The sequence below is a fragment of the Ptychodera flava genome, chromosome 5 (genome assembly GCF_041260155.1).
Source record: "Ptychodera flava strain L36383 chromosome 5, AS_Pfla_20210202, whole genome shotgun sequence".
Taxonomy (NCBI): domain Eukaryota; kingdom Metazoa; phylum Hemichordata; class Enteropneusta; family Ptychoderidae; genus Ptychodera; species Ptychodera flava.
Genome location: NC_091932.1, coordinates 19,770,246 through 19,781,676, shown reverse-complemented (window position 1 = coordinate 19,781,676; position 11,431 = coordinate 19,770,246). Strand labels below are relative to the sequence as shown.

The 11,431-nt window shown below is 36.7% G+C and overlaps 1 protein-coding gene across 5 annotated transcripts in view; it reads right to left on the bottom strand.

Annotated features, from left to right (window-relative positions):
• Window positions 1-11,431, bottom strand: part of LOC139133197 (voltage-gated purine nucleotide uniporter SLC17A9-like) — a 37,694-nt gene that overhangs the window by 11,469 nt on the left and 14,794 nt on the right. For 2 of the 5 annotated variants that reach the window (XM_070699635.1, XM_070699634.1), the window contains exons 2-9: window positions 8,968-9,090; window positions 7,962-8,088; window positions 6,980-7,199; window positions 6,426-6,525; window positions 5,403-5,651; window positions 3,846-3,942; window positions 3,023-3,145; window positions 1,925-2,096 (exon numbers count right to left, since the gene is read on the bottom strand). In XM_070699635.1, the coding sequence (XP_070555736.1) occupies window positions 1,925-2,096; window positions 3,023-3,145; window positions 3,846-3,942; window positions 5,403-5,651; window positions 6,426-6,525; window positions 6,980-7,199; window positions 7,962-8,088; window positions 8,968-9,089 (1,210 nt within the window). In that variant the 5' untranslated portion in view covers window position 9,090. Of the gene's footprint in view, window positions 1-40; window positions 1,041-1,924; window positions 2,097-3,022; window positions 3,146-3,845; window positions 3,943-5,402; window positions 5,652-6,425; window positions 6,526-6,979; window positions 7,200-7,961; window positions 8,089-8,966; window positions 9,091-10,984 lie in introns of those variants that run through there. The other 3 variants (XM_070699633.1, XR_011552546.1, XM_070699636.1) reach the window with 3 other exon arrangements.

The following is an 11,431-nucleotide window of genomic DNA, read 5'->3' as shown; positions in this document are numbered from 1 at the left end:
TAGAATAATTTTCATAAAAAATCCTCAGAGGGTACAAAAATTTAACTTTAAATACGGAATAATTTTGTATTTATTGTAGAGTGTGTTTCAATATGTGTCAAGTTTTGTACATATAATGATTTCGCAACAAATTTTCGTCACCATATCGCTATTGGGTCTGAAATACCCGGCTGCATACTTCACTTTCCTTGTCCATTTTACTTCATTTCGCTGATAGTAGATTGCCCGTCTAATGAGCATACATGTACTCTGCATGTAAATAAATAATACATCATATATTCTGACCCGAAACTGACAATGTCCGCTCCACCCAAATTTGGCCTGTTTCTACTATCAGGATTTCACATATTTGTATTTCAATTATTAATAACAATAAACCAACTGACTTGCCAGGAAACCTGAGGAAATTCACAAACATAAAAGGTGGATAAACAAGAAGACCCATGTCGTTCGAGGATAAGAAGTCACTTGATGAACGCCATACATTGCGTGAACTGATAAATATCTCGCAAAAATATGACCTTGTATCAGATGATGATAGGATGACGTAGAGTGTCTTATTGATAAACTTCGTGCGTTGTGAAGTCAGCGTGTAGGTACAAAATGCAAGTGCATGTCGATGCAAAACCTTACATGCAGAGTGTGCATGTCCTCCAGAAATTGTACTACACCTCGCATTGTGACATCAAACGGAGTGTTCATGTATCTTAGCCATGCTTTATATGATCAATGGTAGACATGTGAGCCTCCTATAGATTGAAGTGGAGCACTACTTCGTCTAGTCCTGACTGAATTACCCGAGAGGCAATTCAAACAGCTGCTGGTAAGATGGACTTCAAAAACTGGAAGTTGACCACGCAAACGCATGAGTTACATTAGGCGTTTTCCAGTTCCAAAGACCATGAAGACAAGCCAACCTGACAGGCCTATGCACGCCGTCAAACTGAATACGGCACTCCAACTGTTGACATATTCCAGTATATGACCGCTGACGTAGACACCCACAAAACCAGGTATTGCTCCAAAGGAATTCATAACACCTGTATTTAGGTAAGGTAAAATAATCTTAATTCAGTGTCATTATTCTCAGGAAAATAATATTATACTGTTTTTTGTTGTCAAACAAAAACTACATTGTCTCTAATATCAGCCCTATATTCATTTTTGGTATTTCTGCTAAACTGTGCGATGCATATTGAATAAATATCTACACGAATGTTGTAAGCTTACATTATGATCTTATCATATACCTATGCCTATATCGCTTCATCCTGGTGACGTTTAACGAAAAATATCAGTCGTGATATTTCACGGCAAACGTCTTCGGTTTTAGAGTGTTCCCGAACTACATTTGCAATTTGATGGTAAACAACGTAAACAAACAAAATGACTGCGTTATTATGGGGCCTACACAATATCACCTGTTCCTTGCGTCTTATCAGCATTCGTGCCATTTGTGCTGCTTCAGACACTCGACTTCGTCTCGTGTCAGACCCAGCACAAATAAAACTTATGCTGCTACGACACAGGAAGAGGCGATATTGGGTATTATATCATACCAGTATATTGATGGCGCAAATACTGCGATCTGATTGGTCGAGACGCAAAAACAACTGTGGTATATTCGTAATATGCCATTGCTGGCAAACGCGCGATTTTGAGTTCACTTCATATATGCACGAGCGCTAGCGAGTGCACGTATGTCGTGAACTGGTCAAACTCTCGTGGTATACCGTGGCTGGGTGTGCTTTATTGCCTAAAAATGTCTAAAAATGCATGCAGAACAAACTTACGAAAAGAGCAGCAAAAAGCTTTGCGCCTTTGATATTGACCTATATGTTTATCGAACCGAACTTACCGTTGAAACACCTTCACAAATTAGACTTTTTATCATTTTATTGATCACGAAAAAAAACCTCCTCACCATAAACGGCACCGGCATGAGCCGGGACCAAGTCCTGTGTGTTTGTGTACGCGCCTGCCGTTGCCAGTGAAACCATGGTCAGTCCGTACGTAACGAGCACGAGGGCTTTGACGTAACAATCAGTCAGACCGAGGCAAAAGAAAGTCATTGCATAGGGAAGCGCTCCGATCGACTGAAACCAAAGTGAAAATATAGATTTAAATTACTTTGAGTATAATCTTTAACATTTGTATGTATTTTAATTTCTGAACTCTTGGTATCCTTTTTTTCACCACCTCTTCGTTTATTTTCATATAAGTGTTTTGTTACCCATAACAATATAATTTCAGTAATCCTTATTAAGTGCTGTATCCTAAGTTTTCCCGCCATCTAAATTTCAGCGCAACATTTTACCAATTTTTATTAATTTTTCTGTAACTATTTCGGTACCGTTGGACCAAAGGCACATAAAATTGTATTGGGTACAGTTTTTTTACAAAACTTTGAGAAAAATCTACAAAGAAATGTCTGGATCTGAAAAAAATGGTCTGTGTTATATATTGTAATTACGACAAAACTTGACTCCGGCACTCTTTTGTTGAAGATTTGTTTCTCTGATACATTGTACCTTGCCATCATTTTCTGTTTTTCTTTCATTTCATTTATGCAATTTATTCATGCATTTCAGTTTTTCATGCTTCGAATCGGTCGATTCAAATTCCTGAGTTTCATTTCAATAGTGACTGCATTTCAAAGGGTCACTTCATGATGCAGGGACACTTCTATGAAGGTACTCTTGTCTGGAGGTAGATTTCGCACAAGTCAGTATCCCACAAATGCACTCTATAGCTTTGTTTTAGGGAAAAGTTGCTAATCACATACTATTCTGAGAAAAAAATGATCGGGGGCAGGGGGGGGGGGGATGGGCTTACGCCTGTGTCGACCATAAGTGAATGAAGTCAAACTATACTGATATCAAGTTGTACAAACAAAGAATAGGAAAGTCAATATGAATTCGACTGTCAAGATGAACCTCTTGTGCTCGTGCTAAACAATGCGAACAAATATTTTCATAGGCATACTCAATCCATATGATTGAGGTCTTTTTTCAGGACTCACTTGCATGAATTTTCTGGTTGCGGTCCTGCTGCATCCGCTGCTTATGAGTCTGTCAGCGATCCAACCACTTCCAAACCCAGTGAATAATCGCAAAGTCCACGGTAACACGTTGTAGACCCAGCCCTGTGATGGAATAAAACATTAGTCATCTTCTCCATCTCGGAATTTCCGGATTTAAAATCCGTGAAATCACATAATTATGCAGTCCGTTACATTCGAAGCAAGTATCCCTGTACAACAATTGACATTATGAGACCCGTACCTTAACAAAACAAAGAAAAATAGCGAAATATGGCCTCTTGGTCATCGATTTTAATCATGATTTGCGCTCGATCAACTATATACCTTTTTCTGTTCTGAGTGTAACATAATTTTGTTGTTCAACTTCCGAAATCAAGCCGAAGTGGCTGGTGTAAGGTTCAACTTACCGATACACGACCTTTTCTGGGCAATGTCCAACAGCTGGATCATAGTCCGAACAAGAACTCATCATTATACTAAACCTCTACACATTGAACACAATATATCGTGTTTACAAGGCTAACAATTCTTAGTTCTACCTACTTTACGAAGTATAATGGCATTCATCTGTGGTGTCGGAAAAAGGCAAATGAATGGGTTTTTTCAGAACCTATCGCTGTTGTCCCGTTTAGGCAATATGTTTACAAACAGACTTTTCGTTCACCGATCGTATTATTGAAAGAAATGTCAAACATAAGTCGTAATTCTGTTAGCTTAACATGAATCTTCCTGTTAAAAACAAGATGGCATGTAATACAGTAGAATATTGGACATAAGACCGGTCAATCGTAGAAAAGTTTACCTTTGCCTCTGGAAAACGCTCGCCGAAAAATGTTGGCAACCAAGATAAGGCGAGGAACAACGTGTAAGAATCGGCAGTACAAGTAAAGATCATTGCCCTGCATAGGGGAAAGAAATACAGGGGTAAGTCTTTCTATGGCTTGACTGGCGAATAGCGGTCATGTCCTGTGCAGTAGGACGATGCAACGTTACCTGAGCACAGGTGCTGATTGTATTGCGTTCAAAAGGTGTTTTTAGAAAAAAAGTCTTTTGTAGAAGTAGAAAACCATGATCACTAGTATGATTCTTCAGGCAAACATTTGTCACAGAGCAATTCGGATCAACTTTTAAGTCAAATACACAGGCCTGCTCGCGAGGTCGATTGGCATTTTGCGCACTTCCAAGCGATATTTGCTGCACTAGTAACCAAGTATTACAAGCACATTATGCCTCTTAAGTATACTAGGCGCACATTACTTCGTCTTTCTTTCGAAAGATCGCCAATTGCCAAGGTGAATGGCAGTAATGCAAACGAATTGGAGACATTTCGCAATCATGGTGATTTAAATGTGACACTGGACGCGAAGTAAACTTTCACAACCCCTGTCATTTACAATAATATCATATAGGGTTCAGCCATTGGTATCGCACTGATTAAGATTAGAAATTTTCTTTCCGTCTGAAGATGGATAGTCGACGCTTGCATGGTCAATAATTGTATTGATTCATGATTATTAATAAGAAAGAATACAATTGTTACTGGCTATATGCATTAGTAGGACACAATGTGTGAACTGTAAATTGACACACCCTTTGATGAAAACAGTTCACACACGCTATGTCAGACCCGGACTTTCTGTTTAATCTGTCAAAAAGTTGGCCATAAAGTGGCAATTTTCACTATGATAACAACCCATTGTGTTTAATAAGTGACGTATTGTGCCATCATTATCGTTTAATAGCAACTATACCGCCGACTTCCAATTGCAAGCAGAAAAAACAGCATTGTCTAAAAACTGGAAATGAATAGTAGGGCCTAGACAGAAAACGACATTTTATTTTGTGGACGAGTTAGTTTGCCATTAATTCACTTTAAAATCATATTCAGATGCTATCTATAAGATATTTTAACAAATCGCTTTTTTGAATGTTCTTTTTCAATGTATAAGAGACACACTAAAATCATTTGTTTTTTAACTTTAGTAGTGGTTGGTTTTCACTTTTTTATCTAGCTTCTTTGTATGTCACTACTTTTTGTAGCTTTTCACTAAAACCTTCTTGTTCGTGTGGATGTATACTCGGTACGGTTTTAAAATGTATCACATATGTATCAGAGTTCGAAACAAACAAACAAGAAAACTAATAAATAAATAGATAAATAAATAAATAAATAAATAAATAAATAAATCACAAATAAATATATAAATAATAATTCAAAAATTTCTAGAAGCTCCACAGTGTCACTAATACATAGCCACGATTTGATTGATCATGGCCTGTCGTTTGAATTGTTTTGTCAGACCAGTTGCAAAACGAGGACCAAGTTTAACAATTGCCAAAGAATTTTATCAGTACTCACCAAAAACATTTGTTTCTTAATAAAAGTTTCCATATCTCCATATTCGACTTTTTCACCGGGCCCTCTTCCGTCTCAACATGTGCGTAATTCCTGATACGGTTTTCACAGGGATGTAAACACCGTTTCCTCATCAAAAATATCCGCATTGCTATTGCCCATATAGTGGAGACTGCTCCAAAGACGTAGAAACTCATCTGCCAACCGTAATAGTCCATTAGGTAGGACCCAAGACTCCCTGAGAGTACAGTCCTTAACAAAGGATTGTCAAGAATCATCAACAACAAATGAGTACAAAGATATTAACAGTATCAGAACATGAATGCGTAACATGCCACACTATAGGCATATATAGGTACGTATTTTTCTAATTCGATTATTATGGAGGTAGCAATAGACAGACAGGGAAACAGACAGACAGACACATAGATTGATTGACGAATAGAAACATAGATATACAGAAAGACAGACATACAGACAGAAAACCTGACAGAGGGACATACAGTCATACGGAACAACATTGGAAATAATTTGTAATGGGTTTGCTGTATTTTGTTTTTGAATGAACAAGTTTGTTAAATATTACAGCATATTTTGGTAACCTTTTCAAAAATTACTTTTTAAAATTTACCGTATGTGAAGATGTTATGAGTAAACAACAAATGAGTAATAGTATTTGATTCAACATCATTAAATACAACTGACCAATACATGTAATTTGTGAAAAAAATGTATGAACTTATCCATATTGTCTTGTCCATATAAAATAAGTACCTTGTCTAGTCTTGATTTGCTTTATTGCCTCATCCGAAATTGATTTTTTCGATTGATTATCAGTGTAGCAAGTCAGGGTCATTTAAATATGCCATGACTATATATAGATAGACGGATGGATGGATGGATGGATGGATGGATGGATAGATAGACAAACATTCACATGCAAATGCGCATATGTACATACGTAAATATTAAGCAAATTTTCGCAATGGTACATAACATTTACAAAAAAGTGGAATCGTCACTTACCCTACTGTGGCACCCGAGTCTAGAGCGGAGAATAAAAAAGACCTACGCCCTGTAACTGTTTTCGAAGCACAGATACTTGATAACGCTGGAAAATGGAATGCTGGTGATAAAGCAAAAATCAATTTATATCAAATATGTTTGTTTAATATTCATTTCCTCAATCATATGAAATGACGAGAGCCGATGTTATTTGTGTTGAACACAGCAAGAGAGTAATTGAAAAGTATATCCAAATTAACCCCATGTTAAAGGAAACAGCTTCAATGTCATCATATTGAGGCAATGAATACACTTTTTCTGAAATGTTCAGATGTAAAATGTCAATTGATATGATGATTGATTTATTCATTGACAACAATGGAGTAGTTTACCATATTTTGCGTAATTATAGAAATTGATAATTCTCAGTATATAATAATAACTCCATGCCGAAAACTGGGCAAGAATTGAAAATCGATTTTTATGCGTGTTTTATGCAGTTTTTGTTTTAACTTGAATGTCAAAACGTGCCTTTAAATTAATATTTAGCACGAATCAAACCAAACTGTACTTGCCTGCCACCGCACCGAAGATAACCCTGTTTATTACCAGAAATGTAAGATGTGATGACTTGTCAGTGAAGGCATATGCACAAAAAGGATAAATTATCGTCATTGGACCCCAAAACATTGTTGCTAAGGTAATCACTTGGTCACCACCAATGCGATCACTCAGAAATCCAGAGAGTATTTGTGTCGCCATATAGCCCCAGTAAAAACTGGACAGAACTAGACCCTGTACGAAAGAAATACGACTCAGCTTTGTTGTATGTATGTATGTATGTATGTATGTATGTATGTATGTATGTATGTATGTATGTATGTATGTATGTATGTATGTATGTATGTATGTGTGTGTATATATACATACATACATACATACATACATACATACATACATACATACATACATACATACATACATACATACATACATATACAATAATGTGTGTGTAAAATGTATAATATAATTATGTAAAAACACGTTGTCTTGATGTACTTTTCTTTGCAATTCAAATAAAGTAATTGGATGTTAAGCTTATATAGGCCAAAATGACGAAACTTATATTTGCGAAAGGCAACATTATGACAAACTCGAAAGTTGTTGCACAACTCTTCCAACACTGTAAAACGATTCGGATTTTCCACCGATTGCTACAGTGGACTTTGAAGTTGATTGGCGATCGCTTTGCATTTGTCATGAGTTCAGAATGTTTTATCATCCAATTGCGAAGAAAATAGTTCGAAGGAAACTTGAAAACAAAAGCAAAACATGTATAATTAATCGGGAAACAACAGGATAAAATCATAGTCAGGCCATGCCGTTGAATCCATTTGAATTGCCTTGGGTAAAAATCTATCATCGTTTCTAGCCGACATACTGATTATGATTGCACGGGGGCGTTGAAAGAACTTTGACAATACCGCCGTAAACGAGACAAAGCATGGTTTTACATGGCATATCTAAATGTCATATATATAAATGAAACACACGAACCGTTTCTGACTTGTCCCAGTGGAATTCATTCGCCATGGCAACGGCGCTTATCGACATGCAATTTCGACAAGAATAGGTCAGGCCTGTCAACGAGAACAGTGCCGTACCCCATACTATTGTTTGATTCCTAAAAAAAGCACACAGAAAACTTTTGCAAGTCAAGGTGATACCATTGCTTTGATCACGAATAATATCTAAGCAATGAATTGCCTATACACTCATTGGAGTCATGAAGATAAGAAATTAATGAGCGTTCTTTTATTTATTTATGCTTTCCCTTGTATGCCAGCTGATGATTTCAAAGCGTGTCAAAACAATTATGAACGTGTTCAGAAATCGAATTAAGACGAAACAGTCGATGGAATTGTCAGTGTGATCGATGAACCATTATTTAGCTGCTTGTGGTAATTATATGTTCTAATAATAGTACAGCACAGGTCGTGTGGGGGTGTGTGTTCCAATGTCCACGTGATAGCGATATTGTTAACGTGCATTTCTGCATATGGAAGACAGCTTATGGTATCCAGTTGTCCAAATTTATACAACTAAGTATATCAATTTGTGTATTAAATACCAAAATGCTCAGCTGTGACTCCTTAAAAAATAAAACAAATATTGTTCGAAATAAATTGTTCCTGTTGACACGAATATCGTAATGAATAGCAGAGATAAATGGTCATAGTCTGCAATAACATACTCTGCGGCAAACACGGGCCTCCGGATATTGTCAATATCGTAGTATATTTGAAGATGTGCTGGCAGATTTAATTAGCAGAATATACAGCAACTCTCTCTTTAGTACACGTCCTGTTTTGGTTTTATTCTGTATAGGAGTATCTTAAATCACTGTAGAGAAATCAGGCGATAAACGCTCATATCCGATTATAGGGTTGTCGTGCAAAAACCGCGTAAACTCACCTCATGCTAATATTATTTGCATACTATATATTTATGCAAATTAAGCAGCACCATGGCGTGACCTCGAGGACACAAATATCAAACTTACCTGCTCCAGTAATCCGAACGGTCATTGTGTCCTGTGTCGATCGATTCAATGTCTCCAAGAATAGGAGTGTTCGGCGCCACCGACTCTTCCGAATCTTCGTCCGATTCTGTGTTCTCCGTCATTCTGAAAGACGTAGCAGATATAGTAGATTTTGGATCGGATTCAAAGTCACAACGTACGGCACCCAGTCACCTAGCGAACACATCACAGTCAAAACCGCTCAACGTTTTGAAGTGGCGTCCCTGACCTCTGCATTCACCTCAACCACTACTTCCTGAGCATGAGCAGTATGCTTGCGCAGATTGCCAGGATTGACAATAGCTTATTATCTACGATACCGTATAGGGCATTCGGGTCAAGGTTGAAGCTTGGTAAACAATCAGCACAGCAGCAAAGTCCCTCTACAAAGCATAGGGGGTTGTCTACATGTCCGTCCCCTGGGCTGGGTATATATATTGTGGTCAATTATTGACAAAGCATCAAGTTACTCTAACATAAGCAAGCGATGTAATCTTTGTATATCAGAAAAACTACACATTATCAATGCTGACAAATCTACGCTGTCAAACAAACGCTCGGAGTTGGTTTCAAAATGTCACCACTAAAACAAATATTATTTATCAAATTTTAACGCCACCGGCACACAGAATGTTACGTCCCGATCATACATATCTAAGAGTGTTGAACTAAGAATGCTTTCACTTCTTCTGTCTGATGATTGCAGGATGCATGAAACTTAAGTAACAGATATCATTACTTTGTACTTGAATATATATATATATATATATATATATATATATATATATATATATATATATATATATATATTATATTATATATATATTTCCACGCTACACAACACTGGGGAACCTGTAATATTTCCATATTATATATATATATATATATATATATATATATATATATATATATACATATATATACATATATATTATATATATATATATATATATATATATATATATATATATATATATATATATATATATATATATATTAATTACACGTCCACTATATATACAGTACAAATCTACTAGTTGCACCTCATTATCCTGGACACTCAGAAGATAACTTCATATTTGTTGAAATCGAATAAATAACCAACAAAGACCCGGTCAACTTACATGTACATGCCAGAGAAACGTTTTGGATCAATAACTTCGCACTTGCTTCCCCGATGGACTAAACACGGAAACACCTCTAGCCGTGTAATTGACACGATCAAGTTCCGACAATCCCAGTTCAATCTCATTTTACTATTGTTCCTGTCATCTCCTCATAACACTAAACTCCGTTAACACCCTATTGTCCTTTTTTCACACCTGTACTTTCCCGTTGGCTGTACTTTACCCCTGGATTCTGTTCATCAGTTGGATCTGATGATGCCTTGTGAACAAGGCGAAAGCTTGTCACTGTAAGAGCTATAAGTTGCGTTTTGTTGAGACAATGTTCGTAGCCTTACATGAGTTTATAGATAGAAATATACCACTGAAGTTCGTTTCCGATCTTAATATTTCACTATTGCATGATGTTGAGACTTACAAAGGCGTTGACAAAGTGAGTGACCGCTCCCATCTCACTCCGATTGAAGTTGAGAAGACATTTGTTTACAAACATTTATGTTTATCAACAAAAAAATCACGCACGCGCAGCGCGACGACCACTGCTCTTTAAAACTAATCTTCTGTGAAAAACATTTAAAAACTATTATCATATTATCACATTTTAATTAGTTTTCACCACTCAGCAACAGGTGCTTAAACGTTTAATTTCATTTTAGGTTTGTCAAAACACGGACTATTATCCCTTTCAACAATTCATTCGCACAACAAAGTCCGGTTGAGTTAATAATAAAAATATTGGGGACATTACATGCATGCGGCTAATTTCGACATGGGTTTAGGACTAGAACAAGAACTTTGCATTCACCCCTGCCCCAGAAGTTGTACACACATAATATAAAAGATTGAAAAACAATAAAGCAAGGGTTACTCCCCAGGAAGCTTCAATGAATTTATAAGCGTAAAAATATAAATACAAGTGTTGTCTTCGAAAGTGTGAGATGTACAGTAGGTATATTTGTCATTGCATGTGCTAAAGACATTTGACTGTTATTACCAAAGCTCACAGAGTTTCAGAAGAAATTACAGTGAATTTCAAAATAGCCTGGAATTACAACGTGCTAGGGTGATTAGAAAAAACGTTTCTGGCGATAGAAATAACGCCAACTACATCCATTGCAAACGTTCTCCTTTGATAGATTTTGCAACAACTGAACCCAATACGACGTCAACTGTTCTCACTTCAGAGCACGTTTAATGTAGGAAATACCAATCGTCGTACCGACCCGTACACACTGCACAGAGAAAAAACCTATTGTAAGCGTTCTGTGCAGTTCCATCGCCGGGAAATGTGATAAAGGCAATATAAGAATGTTCAAGCAGTC